The 16,203-nt window shown below is 42.0% G+C and overlaps 1 protein-coding gene across 1 annotated transcript in view; it reads right to left on the bottom strand.

Moving 5' to 3' along the window:
• LOC144818611 (all-trans-retinol dehydrogenase [NAD(+)] ADH4-like) overlaps positions 1–4,232 on the bottom strand; it is a 194,461-nt gene extending 190,229 nt beyond the window's left edge. Inside the window, exon 1 of the mRNA XM_078676207.1 lies at positions 4,082–4,232. Within this exon, the coding sequence (XP_078532333.1) occupies positions 4,082–4,099 (18 nt within the window). The 5' untranslated portion in view covers positions 4,100–4,232. The remainder of the gene's footprint in view (positions 1–4,081) is intronic.
• Between the last annotated feature and the right edge of the window lie 11,971 nt (positions 4,233–16,203).

Below are 16,203 nucleotides of genomic sequence, written 5' to 3'. Positions count from 1 at the left end.
GCAAACAACTTCACACTAGTGAAGTGAGAAGTTGTTTGTGTGTGAGCTGTGGCACATTCTTTGACATGTAGGTGGAGTGCCTCTCATCCTGTCAGGATGGTCAATCCTGGCAAAACCCAGTCGCACTTTGTGTGAATATCTGAGAGGAATACACAAAGGCCAACTGCCAACTACACCTAGTCATGTGACCCAGGAAACAGGCTGCAGGCGCCAAGTGGTTAGGACAAGAAAATGCCAACTTTCTAAAAACTTTGGTTTCAGAAGTATATCTTAAAATCAGACTTTCCAAATAAATGTTTTACATTTCAATACCTTAGACACAAAACAGGACCTTGCTACTTGTTCCCAAACAAAAGTTATCTTTTATTAAACATATTAAGGTATCCCAATGTTACAGTATGGGAAAGGTACACGTCATAGTAGTGAAAATTGAATTTGTGTGTTTTTCACTACCAGGACATGTAAAGCTTAAATGTACATATCCAAATTTTCAAATACAATGCACCCTGTCCTATTGGCTCATTAGGCCCTATCCTAGGGATGACTTACATGGGCGGTTGATAATCTTTTAAAGTGGTGGGGTGCGCGAACTGCCTCGTTGCTTAAAAAAAAAACTAAATAAAACACCTCTTCACTCCAAAAGTCCATAATAAAATACTTCCTCCCTCCAAAAGCCTATAATAAAACAACCACTCCTTTCAAAATCCCAAAATAAACCACATTAATATTTAAAATAAATAAAATTTAAATAAATAATACTTACCCAGTGCTGCATGTCATCCTCTGTATTCGGAAAACTGCAGTCTGCTGTGGAGCTCCCCTAACCAATCGCGACGCTGTTCTCATGCTATTAGCCAGCATAAGAGAAACGCCAGGATTGGTTGGAGCGGGTTGGCCGGACGCTCCTTCAGGCCCTGGAGGCCTGTGCTTGCTCTCCACCAAGACAGCTCAGGATGTAGAGCTTCAAAATACGCATATAAGGCTGGCTGTCGCAAGACAGCCAGCCGAACTGACATGCACACTTTGGAGCGTTCGGCCAGCCACTGCTCCAGCCCTCCATCGGCAGCAGTGGACACGCCCCCATGTCTCTTGGCTTGGGGCACTGCGGAGCGCGTATCAATAAAAAATAAAATGGAGAACCCACCTCTGGTGACTTATATGTATTTAAAAGGGCGTTTTAGGTTTGACAAAAGGGTTATTTTGCCAAGTTAAATGCGGCAGTTTAAAACGGCACACCGGCTGCAATGGCAGGTTGAAGACGTGTGTTAAGGAGCTACTTACGTGGGTGGCACAATAAGTGCTGCAGGATCACTAGTAGCATTTAATTTACCAGCAGTTGGTATATGTTATATCAGTCTACTAGGGACTTATAGGTAAGTTAAATATGCCAGTCAGGAGTACACAAATTTTACCATTTTTCCGGGAGTGGGCACAAGCACTGGTTAGCAGTGGTAAAGTGCACCGAGTCCTAAGACAAACAAAAATGAAATCAGCAAAACAGGAGGGGAGAAGGCATAACATTGGGGGGGAAGACCACCCTTAGACGGAAAACAAGTCCAACAACTGGTACCTATGCAAAGCTGAAGAAAGGGTGGCAGCTGTGTCATCACCCTTCAACCACTGGAGGGCGCTGTGGCTGAGCACACTGTACCTCAGTGCAGGCATCACATGTAGCAACGCAGTACTGCTACCCACCACCAGAGGTTATACAGAGGTGGCAAATGTCACACTGTCACTATCAGTGTTTGCAATATATCAAAGAACTAGCTCACAAAGCTGCACAATGAAGTCACAGGCATACTTGTGTTGCCCTGAAGATATGTCAAATGGGCTCTCTCCACAGTGCAGCACACCAGCAGGGCGTGCAAACCCCATAGTGGCATTGATTGGCACCATCATGGTGCAAAGGCGCGCAATACAGGGAAGACACGTAAAAAAGCTCGTGGGTTACCCAGTGGTTAATTTGTAAAATAATAAGGGCTCTTCTCAGGAGGCAGTGCTAACAGGAGAATTGTCCTAAGCACCGGCTTAAATTAAGCACCTCCCCCTCGTTGCTGCTGGCATCTGGTGATACTTGCAGTCTATGAGATTTCATGCTGGAAATGGCAACTCGTCCTTTCCCTCTCCACAGGTCGGTACATCATTCTGAGTAAAGGATTTACTTCGTATACAAACGATCAAACGGAGGTGTGAGGCGATATTTAAGAACACGTATTTTTGTACAAAGTCATTTGTGCTGGGACTCTGCAGAGCTACCTTTATGGGGTGAACATGTTCCACTCTTACTTAACTCTATGTTGCATAGAAGAAAACATTAGTGCACCCTTATTTGGCGCGAATTCGATGCAAAGATATTGGAGCGCTTTACATAAGCCCAGTTATGTCACAGACGATCACATTTTTTTAAGGCACGGGGAAAGTAAGTGATTTGCACAGAATCACAGGAGAGCCGACGCCAGGACTCAAACTTGGTTCATCTGTTCCAAAGTCGGAAGCGCTTGACAAAAAAAACCAAGCACCATGACAGTTTAGCTCTGAATGGGAAGTTACAGCTGACAATCGTTTTAAATGCAGAAAATAATAATTAAAAAAATCTTGAAACGTGCGCGTGGCTGTTTTGCTCGAAGGGAGAATTTAAACACATTGTTATGCTTTTTCACATTAGGATTGTGAAAAGTCAAGTTCCGTGGTGAATTATTCGGCTGTTAATGGATTTGTGTAATGTTACAAAAGAGGCGCCCGCAGAGAAGCAGCAGCACACTTCGAGGTTGGTGACAAAAGATGGTGTCTCGCGTTTTGTTACATCTGGGCGAGCCAACAAATTAACAAGGGGAGCTGGGTCAATGGGCAGGCTTGGCTCCAATACCCAAGTGCATGAGCCGAGCCATACACCTATTTGGCAAATAAAGGACGAAACAAACATGTAAAAATATGATAAAGTCTCTTCAAATTTTTTTATTTTTTATTTCTGTAACATGCGTAAGCGCTTTACCTTCGTACATTAGAGTCCAAGTTTCAAAGCTTTATTCGACGTTTGTCATAAAAGCATCAATCCCTACCCTATACAATAAATACTCTAACTAAAAAACTTTTTTTTAAAAAACATATTAAACAATGACAGTCGAATACTTTACACATATAAAATTTATGCTCGATTCATAAAAAGTTTTTTAAAAATATATATATTTCAGATGTAAGAGCGTTTGGAACATAGCAGCCATACTTCATTGTGTTACATTTAGCAATATTGAGCGGGAACGGATTATTTCACTGTCTTGAGAGCCATTTATTAAAAGTGATTATTTTGTGCAACAAGACTCAACAACGAGCCTATACTATCGATTATGTGAAATATGCTCCGCCATGAAGCCCGCCAAGCCTGTTGTACCCTAAGGGCGTCCGCGAGGCACTGCCAACGCTATTACTGTACTATGTATGTTTAAAAAAAAACTTGCTAAAAAAAGGTGATTATTTTTACAGGTGAATTTAGAAACGTTCCTTCACTCCCCCTCCCCCACAGTGCTAATGGTGAACTAAGAGGCAAGTCAGTTGGCACGTACTCTACAGTGGCCTCGATTCGTACTGCACATGACTCAAACTTAGGTATTTGAAGGTACTCGCATATGTCATAACGAATAAAAAAGGCGGCTTGGTGAAATAAAATACTTGCCTAGGATCACACAATGGAGTCAGGCGGGGGAAGCCGGGATTAAGGCCACGTTTTCTGGTTTCACACTGTACAATTTAGTCACTAAATTGGTCTCTCTTTCTCTCACCCGCTTTACCTGAAAGGTTAATGTCCTGTCTGTCATTCTTGACGCCTGAAGTAGAGTCTTCAGCATGGGTGACAGGCAGAAGCCCCAAAAAGCTCCACCCGTTTTGGGTTCGGGTGGCGCGGAGGCGCCTCCCATGTCACAGCGAACGGTCGCCATCTAACCTTCGTTTTAGTTAAAACCCCTCACATGCCGTGCCACCTGCGCTGCCCCCGTGCCCCACCTCGGCTGTGTACAAATGCTGTAAATCGGTGTGAGGTTCCCCGGTGAGTGTGTACATGCATGAATGAATGCAGGACGCTGCTTACTTTTCCAGCGGTGCTCATGGTGCCTGTTCTCCTGGGGGCTGCTGCTGCCTCTCGGGTGCGAGCGGGTACCGGCTCGGTTCGTGTCTCTTCTACGAAAGAGGCCCGCGTGAGCTCCGAGCGGCATTAAATAGTCCGCAGCATCTGCCCTGTAATGCCAGCCCCTCTCCCGCCTCATTCCCGGCTCTCCCTCCGCCGCCCCGTCTGACACTCTGCAAACACGGCCAGCCGCAGCCTTTCCTGCTCTTTGCACTTGACTTTAGTTGAGTGAATGAGCGCCCCGAAACCTGATTGCTGCTTTCATTAAAAAAAATGCAAATGAAAAGTTTTCAAAATACTGGATTTCCTGCGACTGTATATCATTTCTGTATACCAGCACACGGGCACTGCCCTTAAACGCTGCATGTATGACTAACCAAAAAACAAAACAAAGGCCAATACTGGATACCCTTTACCAGGTAATATTATGGTCACCTTATGAACAAAACATAACGGTCCATATTACGTCACAAGTCCAAATTTTTATTATTTTCTTTAGTTGAACTTTCTATTTGAAAATTATTTCACAAATTAATTGTGCATGTATAAGCAGTTCAAACGTTAGACATAACAAAACAGAATCTTATTACATATTTACAATTTACAATTTACACACATCCTCTCTCAAGCATTCATTCTTCATTCATACAACTGTACAAACATACACTAAAAACCTTTTGTCAAAAGAGCAATTGAAATAAACAATGAATGGTGATCCCTTTTCGTATTTAACAAATGTTTTCAATTAAATATGTAGAACATTAATTCATTTTTAAGGAAAACCAAAACCTATTGCAAACAGTTTAGTAGTATGACAAAAGAGTTCAGTCACTTCTAATGAAGGTCAAAAGGTCGACGCGTTTCAAACCCCCAATTTTGGGGTTCTCATCAGGACCAATCTTTTCTACAAAAAAAGAAATTAAAACACAAAAATTAGCCAGCCAGCTTAATGTTAAACCATAATACCACCAAACCACCAGTTTCTACCAATGTCATACCTTAGAAAGTCAGTCAATGACCATGCTTGTTTGTGCAGGACACTCGACAGGTACAAAATGACGCTAGACAAATGAACAGAAACGAATAAATCCCAATGCGTTTGGATATAAACACTTGCAAAAACACACTGGTCGTGTGCCAAAAGCACTAACCTTTTAAAGTAGCGCAGGGTCTCCCTGAAATGGATAAAGGATAAGCTGTAGTAACTCTCACCACAATCTAGAGAGATAAGAGGTGCCGCAAACGCTTAGTGCAATGGGCGCTTACCGGGTGGCGGTGACTCGTATTGCAGATCCGCTCAATGTTTAAAGTTTACTCCGTGTGATTCAGGGTGCGGTTTAACCTGAAAAACGGGAGGGACGATTAGGGAGGTTCGGATATGATCAAAGGCGGTGCTGTGCGAGGGCAAGTGTAAGTTCGAAGGCAGATATCTTACCTCGGGGCCAAAAGCCGGTCGCTTCTCACAGTACTGCACTCGGAAAGCGCTGAAGGCATTAGTCCTACCTCGTTATTTACCCGGAACCTTGGGAAGACCACATGACCACGCGAGGCAGCCAGGCAGACGGCTCCTTAAAGTGATAGTGTCTGCATTCAAAACGAGGGGCTTTGTTGACTCTTTGGCTAATGGTGTGGGGCAAAAAAGGTCTAAAGGCAGACTGCGTGAGCGCGCTTGGGTTGCATAAACTTAATTCATTCTCAGAATTTCCGATATTTCATTTAACCCAGTTGATGCAGTGTCATATTTCATAATAAGCAGCGCTTCCCGCTGACTTAGTCTGCCCTCAATGTCCCCTCCTCTAGAATCCATTTCAACTTTAGACAACACCGTCCATTTTAAATCTGCTTCTTGATGCTGGCAAAGCTGCCAGTGTAGAACCAATGGGGCATTAGGTGTATCATTTCTCAGGCGTGATTTATGTTGTGTAACACGGTGCCTTACTTCCTGGGTTGTTTTGCCCACATAGAGTTTCGGGCATGGGCACATAATGCCATACACTATATTTCTCGTCTGACAGTTAGTGAAGGAGTCATGTCTCCAGTGAATCCCATTGAATGTAAAAAGGGAACCTTCAATGGTTTGAGCGCAACATGAACAGTTGCCACACTTATGGTGCCCTTTTACAGGAGGTAAGCTCAACATGCTTCTTAGAGTAGGCTTCGGGGTAGTTGGTAGAGCGGCTCTGACAATGTGGTTGGCCACACTTTTCTCCTTCTTGAATGCAAAAAGTGGAAAATCAGAAAGATCGCTATGCAGATTTTTTACTAAATGCCAATTTTGTGTGACTAACTTACGTAGCTGATGAGTTTGGGGTCCAAATGTAGTCACGCAAACAATTCTACTTTGTTCCACACGCTTTTTCTTTTGCAACAGGGTGTCCCTTGGCACCCACCAGGCTCTTTTTATTGAATTTTTTAACAGTTTTTTTGGATAACCTCTTAGAGCTAGTCGTTCTTTGAGTATATTGGCATGACGAAAAAATTCATCCTTATTGGAGCAATTCCTCCTAATTCGGAGAAACTGCCCGAATGGTAAGTTTTGCTTCAGACTCCGAGGGTGATGGCTGGTATAGTGAAGTGCCTTATTGCGATCTGTCGCTTTTCGAAACAGGGTGGTGCACAAGGTCCCATCTACTACAAAGACTTGGACATCAAGAAATGTGATGCTTTTATTGGAGTGACTGAAGCTGAATTGAATCTCTTCCATCCTTTGGTTCAGCCACGTCATGAATTCATGTAGCTGTACTTCAGACCCAGACCAAATCATAAATACGTCGTCTATGTAACGAACGTATTTCTGGATGTATTCTGAAAAAGGGTTACCATTGTAGATATATTTAGTTTCGTACAATCCCATAAACAGGACTGCCAACTGTGGTGCGAAAGGACAGCCCATTGCTACTCCTTGTGTTTGGTAAAAAAACTCACCATCAAACTGAAAATAGTTTCTTGAAAGTGCAAATTTAGCTAATTTGATCAGAAAGTCAGTAGGGACTCTAGTCGGCCGATCCCTTTGCTCTAGAAAGTAGAAGATTGTTTCTAATGCTAACTCCTGGGGAATCTGTGTATATAGTGAAACTATATCCATAGTCACTAACAATTGTTTGTCATCATTGAACTGAATTGATGATATATGGTTGAGGAATGCCGTTGTGTCTTTCAGATGAGACGGTATTTCATTGATAAAAGGTTTCAGAAAAAAATCAATATATTTAGATACCGGTTCAATCAATGATGAACAACCAGAAATGATGGGACGTCCAGGGGGGTTGACCTCATCCTTATGTATTTTCGGCAGGACGTACATTATAGGTATTCGTGGGTGTTTATTCTGGAGAAACGAAAATTCTTTATCTCCTAGTATCCCTAGGTCATGACCCTCTTGTAGTATTGAAAATAATTCCTTTTGAAGATCAATTGTCGGATCCTTAGCAATTCTTCTATAACACTTCTGATCTCCAAGTTGGCGATTAACTTCTTGTCTATATTTGTTAATGTCCCATAGGACGACCGCCCCACCTTTATCTGCTTGTTTTATGACCACTGTTTGGTCATTTTTTAAGGTAAAGATTGCTTCCTTTTCTTTTTTAGATAGGTTATAGCGTGTAAATTGTTTTTTCTTTTCTAAGGCTGTTATTCCTGACATTAAGGTTTTTTCAAACGTCAATACTTCCTTTGGAATTTTAGACGGCGGTGGACAAAAAGTAGATTTATTGCGAAGTCCTGTGACTTCATTAGAGATGGCAATCGGTGTGTCTTTAAAGAACATTTTTAAACGGATCTTACGGCAAAACTCAAGAATTTCTAGTTTCATTTTGACAAAATCCGGTGCTCGCACTGGAACGTAGGACAATCCTTTCCCCAGGATAGATATTTCTGATGTAGACAATGTGCGTTCTGAAAGATTAAACACTGGTGACAATTCTAACTCTGATAGTGCTGTCGTCTCGTTCGCATTTCCCATGGCTGGTAAGTTGGACGCGACCTGCCACGTGGTCTGCGTTGGCCTCTCCCTAAAAAAGGTTGGGGGTTTTGTTGTTGGTTATTCTGATTGGCCCGGGAAGGTTGATTTGTCCGGGTATCACTTGAATCTGTTTCTGTCCCTGATGAAGAAGAAGTGTCGGAAAAAGTAAGAAATTTATTACGGGAGCGTCCTTGGTTGTCCTCAAAAAATCGCCTTTGGGCTGGTTTTGTGTAAAAGTCCGCTTGTAAGTATGGATACACTGATTCCAATGAAAAATTCTTTTGATCTGACTCGAATTTATTACTTTTCTGTGTAACCGTGTAATCCTTAAATTCAAGAATTTCTTTTTCTATTTTCTCCAATAAAGCTTTGGCATCTGTAATTAGCTGGTTGTTTTGAATTTCAGTTTCCAAGTCTGAAATTTCCGCCAACTCCTTTAGGGACAATCTCTGTGCTGTTTCTATAGTCAGGACCATTAGGTCCCTGCGGCACTTTGTTTCTATGCCACTGAAACCTTTTTTATATTCTGGGTCATCAGTGAACACCATAGGAGTGTTCCGAATTTGAAGCCCTGATGGTATGGTACCGGCACGTAAATGTTGAAGAAGAAAATGACCATGCAGGTCAGTTCTGATCTGTTTTTTCTTTAGTCTGGTTAGTCTGTCAGACTCATTTTGTGTTTTAGCAGTGACACTCAAAATGGCAGAAGCGAAAACTGGTGGCTGGCTGATCAATTTCTGGATATGATCCTCACTATAGGAGAATGTATCCTTATCCAACATAACAATAAACACTTTAGACAAGACTCACAAACACGCACAGGACAAATAAATCACAGTAAGTGAATAAATTCCTTAATGCAGAGAGGTACAATCCTACCTCTTACAACCTCGCGAGCCAGCGCCCGCACAGAGACTGGAAAAAACAACACAGGGTTCTGGCTGTTTCCAGCAAGGCTAAGCCAAAAGTACCAAAAAACAAAACAAAGGCCAATACTGGATACCCTTTACCAGGTAATATTATGGTCACCTTATGAACAAAACATAACGGTCCATATTACGTCACAAGTCCAAATTTTTATTATTTTCTTTAGTTGAACTTTCTATTTGAAAATTATTTCACAAATTAATTGTGCATGTATAAGCAGTTCAAACGTTAGACATAACAAAACAGAATCTTATTACATATTTACAATTTACAATTTACACACATCCTCTCTCAAGCATTCATTCTTCATTCATACAACTGTACAAACATACACTAAAAACCTTTTGTCAAAAGAGCAATTGAAATAAACAATGAATGGTGATCCCTTTTCGTATTTAACAAATGTTTTCAATTAAATATGTAGAACATTAATTCATTTTTAAGGAAAGCCAAAACCTATTGCAAACAGTTTAGTAGTATGACAAAAGAGTTCAGTCACTCCTAATGAAGGTCAAAAGGTCGACGCGTTTCAAACCCCCAATTTTGGGGTTCTCATCAGGACCAATCTTTTCTACAAAAAAGAAATTAAAACACAAAAATTAGCCAGCCAGCTTAATGTTAAACCATAATACCACCAAACCACCAGTTTCTACCAATGTCATACCTTAGAAAGTCAGTCAATGGCCATGCTTGTTTGTGCAGGACACTCGACAGGTACAAAATGACGCTAGACAAATGAACAGAAACTAATAAATCCCAATGCGTTTGGATATAAACACTTGCAAAAACACACTGGTCGTGTGCCAAAAGCACTAACCTTTTAAAGTAGCGCAGGGTCTCCCTGAAATGGATAAAGGATAAGCTGTAGTAACTCTCACCACAATCTAGAGAGATAAGAGGTGCCGCAAACGCTTGGTGCAATGGGCGCTTACCGGGTGGCGGTGACTCGTATTGCAGATCCGCTCAATGTTTAAAGTTTACTCTGTGTGATTCAGGGTGCGGTTTAACCTGAAAAACGGGAGGGACGATTAGGGAGGTTCGGATATGATCAAAGGCGGTGCTGTGCGAGGGCAAGTGTAAGTTCGAAGGCAGATATCTTACCTCGGGGCCAAAAGCCGGTCGCTTCTCACAGTACTGCACTCGGAAAGCGCTGAAGGCATTAGTCCTACCTCGTTATTTACCCGGAACCTTGGGAAGACCACATGACCACGCGAGGCAGCCAGGCAGACGGCTCCTTAAAGTGATAGTGTCTGCATTCAAAACGAGGGGCTTTGTTGACTCTTTGGCTAATGGTGTGGGGCAAAAAAGGTCTAAAGGCAGACTGCGTGAGCGCGCTTGGGTTGCATAAACTTAATTCATTCTCAGAATTTCCGATATTTCATTTAACCCAGTTGATGCAGTGTCATATTTCATAATAAGCAGTGCTTCCCGCTGACTTAGTCTGCCCTCAATGTCCCCTCCTCTAGAATCCATTTCAACTTTAGACAACACCGTCCATTTTAAATCTGCTTCTTGATGCTGGCAAAGCTGCCAGTGTAGAACCAATGGGGCATTAGGTGTATCATTTCTCAGGCGTGATTTATGTTGTGTAACACGGTGCCTTGCTTCCTGGGTTGTTTTGCCCACATAGAGTTTCGGGCATGGGCACATAATGCCATACACTATATTTCTCGTCTGACAGTTAGTGAAGGAGTCATGTCTCCAGTGAATCCCATTGAATGTAAAAAGGGAACCTTCAATGGTTTGAGCGCAACATGAACAGTTGAACATGGCAGCTTTGCCAGCATCAAGAAGCAGATTTAAAATGGACGGTGTTGTCTAAAGTTGAAATGGATTCTAGAGGAGGGGACATTGAGGGCAGACTAAGTCAGCGGGAAGCGCTGCTTATTATGAAATATGACACTGCATCAACTGGGTTAAATGAAATATTGGAAATTCTGAGAATGAATTAAGTTTATGCAACCCAAGCGCGCTCACGCAGTCTGCCTTTAGACCTTTCTTGCCCCACACCATTAGCCAAAGAGTCAACAAAGCCCCTCGTTTTGAATGCAGACACTATCACTTTAAGGAGCCGTCTGCCTGGCTGCCTCGCGTGGTCATGTGGTCTTCCCAAGGTTCCGGGTAAATAACGAGGTAGGACTAATGCCTTCAGCGCTTTCCGAGTGCAGTACTGTGAGAAGCGACCGGCTTTTGGCCCCGAGGTAAGATATCTGCCTTCGAACTTACACTTGCCCTCGCACAGCACCGCCTTTGATCATATCCGAACCTCCCTAATCGTCCCTCCCGTTTTTCAGGTTAAACCGCACCCTGAATCACACGGAGTAAACTTTAAACATTGAGCGGATCTGCAATACGAGTCACCGCCACCCGGTAAGCGCCCATTGCACCAAGCGTTTGCGGCACCTCTTATCTCTCTAGATTGTGGTGAGAGTTACTACAGCTTATCCTTTATCCATTTCAGGGAGACCCTGCGCTACTTTAAAAGGTTAGTGCTTTTGGCACACGACCAGTGTGTTTTTGCAAGTGTTTATATCCAAACGCATTGGGATTTATTCGTTTCTGTTCATTTGTCTAGCGTCATTTTGTACCTGTCGAGTGTCCTGCACAAACAAGCATGGTCATTGACTGACTTTCTAAGGTATGACATTGGTAGAAACTGGTGGTTTGGTGGTATTATGGTTTAACATTAAGCTGGCTGGCTAATTTTTGTGTTTTAATTTCTTTTTTTGTAGAAAAGATTGGTCCTGATGAGAACCCCAAAATTGGGGGTTTGAAACGCGTCGACCTTTTGACCTTCATTAGGAGTGACTGAACTCTTTTGTCATACTACTAAACTGTTTGCAATAGGTTTTGGTTTTCCTTAAAAATGAATTAATGTTCTACATATTTAATTGAAAACATTTGTTAAATACGAAAAGGGATCACCATTCATTGTTTATTTCAATTGCTCTTTTGACAAAAGGTTTTTAGTGTATGTTTGTACAGTTGTATGAATGAAGAATGAATGCTTGAGAGAGGATGTGTGTAAATTGTAAATTGTAAATATGTAATAAGATTCTGTTTTGTTATGTCTAACGTTTGAACTGCTTATACATGCACAATTAATTTGTGAAATAATTTTCAAATAGAAAGTTCAACTAAAGAAAATAATAAAAATTTGGACTTGTGACGTAATATGGACCGTTATGTTTTGTTCATAAGGTGACCATAATATTACCTGGTAAAGGGTATCCAGTATTGGCCTTTGTTTTGTTTTTTGGTACTTTTGGCTTAGCCTTGCTGGAAACAGCCAGAACCCTGTGTTGTTTTTTCCAGTCTCTGTGCGGGCGCTGGCTCGCGAGGTTGTAAGAGGTAGGATTGTACCTCTCTGCATTAAGGAATTTATTCACTTACTGTGATTTATTTGTCCTGTGCGTGTTTGTGAGTCTTGTCTAAAGTGTTTATTGTTATGTCGGATAAGGATACATTCTCCTATAGTGAGGATCATATCCAGAAATTGATCAGCCAGCCACCAGTTTTCGCTTCTGCCATTTTGAGTGTCACTGCTAAAACACAAAATGAGTCTGACAGACTAACCAGACTGAAGAAAAAACAGATCAGAACTGACCTGCATGGTCATTTTCTTCTTCAACATTTACGTGCCGGTACCATACCATCAGGGCTTCAAATTCGGAACACTCCTATGGTGTTCACTGATGACCCAGAATATAAAAAAGGTTTCAGTGGCATAGAAACAAAGTGCAGCAGGGACCTAATGGTCCTGACTATAGAAACAGCACAGAGATTGTCCCTAAAGGAGTTGGCGGAAATTTCAGACTTGGAAACTGAAATTCAAAACAACCAGCTAATTACAGATGCCAAAGCTTTATTGGAGAAAATAGAAAAAGAAATTCTTGAATTTAAGGATTACACGGTTACACAGAAAAGTAATAAATTCGAGTCAGATCAAAAGAATTTTTCATTGGAATCAGTGTATCCATACTTACAAGCGGACTTTTACACAAAACCAGCCCAAAGGCGATTTTTTGAGGACAACCAAGGACGCTCCCGTAATAAATTTCTTACTTTTTCCGACACTTCTTCTTCATCAGGGACAGAAACAGATTCAAGTGATACCCGGACAAATCAACCTTCCAGGGCCAATCAGAATAACCAACAACAAAACCCCCAACCTTTTTTAGGGAGAGGCCAACGCAGACCACGTGGCAGGTCGCGTCCAACTTACCAGCCATGGGAAATGCGAACGAGACGACAGCACTATCAGAGTTAGAATTGTCACCAGTGTTTAATCTTTCAGAACGCACATTGTCTACATCAGAAATATCTATCCTGGGGAAAGGATTGTCCTACGTTCCAGTGCGAGCACCGGATTTTGTCAAAATGAAACTAGAAATTCTTGAGTTTTGCCGTAAGATCCGTTTAAAAATGTTCTTTAAAGACACACCGATTGCCATCTCTAATGAAGTCACAGGACTTCGCAATAAATCTACTTTTTGTCCACCGCCGTCTAAAATTCCAAAGGAAGTATTGACGTTTGAAAAAACCTTAATGTCAGGAATAACAGCCTTAGAAAAGAAAAAACAATTTACACGCTATAACCTATCTAAAAAAGAAAAGGAAGCAATCTTTACCTTAAAAAATGACCAAACAGTGGTCATAAAACAAGCAGATAAAGGTGGGGCGGTCGTCCTATGGGACATTAACAAATATAGACAAGAAGTTAATCGCCAACTTGGAGATCAGAAGTGTTATAGAAGAATTGCTAAGGATCCGACAATTGATCTTCAAAAGGAATTATTTTCAATACTACAAGAGGGTCATGACCTAGGGATACTAGGAGATAAAGAATTTTCGTTTCTCCAGAATAAACACCCACGAATACCTATAATGTACGTCCTGCCGAAAATACATAAGGATGAGGTCAACCCCCCTGGACGTCCCATCATTTCTGGTTGTTCATCATTGATTGAACCGGTATCTAAATATATTGATTTTTTTCTGAAACCTTTTATCAATGAAATACCGTCTCATCTGAAAGACACAACGGCATTCCTCAACCATATATCATCAATTCAGTTCAATGATGACAAACAATTGTTAGTGACTATGGATATAGTTTCACTATATACACAGATTCCCCAGGAGTTAGCATTAGAAACAATCTTCTACTTTCTAGAGCAAAGGGATCGGCCGACTAGAGTCCCTACTGACTTTCTGATCAAATTAGCTAAATTTGCACTTTCAAGAAACTATTTTCAGTTTGATGGTGAGTTTTTTTACCAAACACAAGGAGTAGCAATGGGCTGTCCTTTCGCACCAGAGTTGGCAGTCCTGTTTATGGGATTGTACGAAACTAAATATATCTACAATGGTAACCCTTTTTCAGAATACATCCAGAAATACGTTCGTTACATAGACGACGTATTTATGATTTGGTCTGGGTCTCAAGTACAGCTACATGAATTCATGACGTGGCTGAACCAAAGGATGGAAGAGATTCAATTCAGCTTCAGTCACTCCAATAAAAGCATCACATTTCTTGATGTCCAAGTCTTTGTAGTAGATGGGACCTTGTGCACCACCCTGTTTCGAAAAGCGACAGATCGCAATAAGGCACTTCACTATACCAGCCATCACCCTCGGAGTCTGAAGCAAAACTTACCATTCGGGCAGTTTCTCCGAATTAGGAGGAATTGCTCCAATAAGGATGAATTTTTTCGTCATGCCAATATACTCAAAGAACGACTAGCTCTAAGAGGTTATCCAAAAAAACTGTTAAAAAATTCAATAAAAAGAGCCTGGTGGGTGCCAAGGGACACCCTGTTGCAAAAGAAAAAGCGTGTGGAACAAAGTAGAATTGTTTGCGTGAATACATTTGGACCCCAAACTCATCAGCTACGTAAGTTAGTCACACAAAATTGGCATTTAGTAAAAAATCTGCATAGCGATCTTTCTGATTTTCCACTTTTTGCATTCAAGAAGGAGAAAAGTGTGGCCAACCACATTGTCAGAGCCGCTCTACCAACTACCCCGAAGCCTACTCTAAGAAGCATGTTGAGCTTACCTCCTGTAAAAGGGCACCATAAGTGTGGCAACTGTTCATGTTGCGCTCAAACCATTGAAGGTTCCCTTTTTACATTCAATGGGATTCACTGGAGACATGACTCCTTCACTAACTGTCAGACGAGAAATATAGTGTATGGCATTATGTGCCCATGCCCGAAACTCTATGTGGGCAAAACAACCCAGGAAGCAAGGCACCGTGTTACACAACATAAATCACGCCTGAGAAATGATACACCTAATGCCCCATTGGTTCTACACTGGCAGCTTTGCCAGCATCAAGAAGCAGATTTAAAATGGACGGTGTTGTCTAAAGTTGAAATGGATTCTAGAGGAGGGGACATTGAGGGCAGACTAAGTCAGCGGGAAGCGCTGCTTATTATGAAATATGACACTGCATCAACTGGGTTAAATGAAATATCGGAAATTCTGAGAATGAATTAAGTTTATGCAACCCAAGCGCGCTCACGCAGTCTGCCTTTAGACATTTTTTGCCCCACACCATTAGCCAAAGAGTCAACAAAGCCCCTCGTTTTGAATGCAGACACTATCACTTTAAGGAGCCGTCTGCCTGGCTGCCTCGCGTGGTCATCCCAAGGTTCCGGGTAAATAACGAGGTAGGACTAATGCCTTCAGCGCTTTCCGAGTGCAGTACTGTGAGAAGCGACCGGCTTTTGGCCCCGAGGTAAGATATCTGCCTTCGAACTTACACTTGCCCTCGCACAGCACCGCCTTTGATCATATCCGAACCTCCCTAATCGTCCCTCCCGTTTTTCAGGTTAAACCGCACCCTGAATCACACGGAGTAAACTTTAAACATTGAGCGGATCTGCAATACGAGTCACCGCCACCCGGTAAGCGCCCATTGCACCAAGCGTTTGCGGCACCTCTTATCTCTCTAGATTGTGGTGAGAGTTACTACAGCTTATCCTTTATCCATTTCAGGGAGACCCTGCGCTACTTTAAAAGGTTAGTGCTTTTGGCACACGACCAGTGTGTTTTTGCAAGTGTTTATATCCAAACGCATTGGGATTTATTCGTTTCTGTTCATTTGTCTAGCGTCATTTTGTACCTGTCGAGTGTCCTGCACAAACAAGCATGGTCATTGACTGACTTTCTAAGGTATGACATTGGT

This window comes from Lissotriton helveticus, chromosome 2_1, assembly GCF_964261635.1.
Source record: "Lissotriton helveticus chromosome 2_1, aLisHel1.1, whole genome shotgun sequence".
Classification (NCBI taxonomy): Eukaryota; Metazoa; Chordata; class Amphibia; order Caudata; family Salamandridae; genus Lissotriton; species Lissotriton helveticus.
This window is presented reverse-complemented; position numbering and strand designations above follow the sequence as displayed.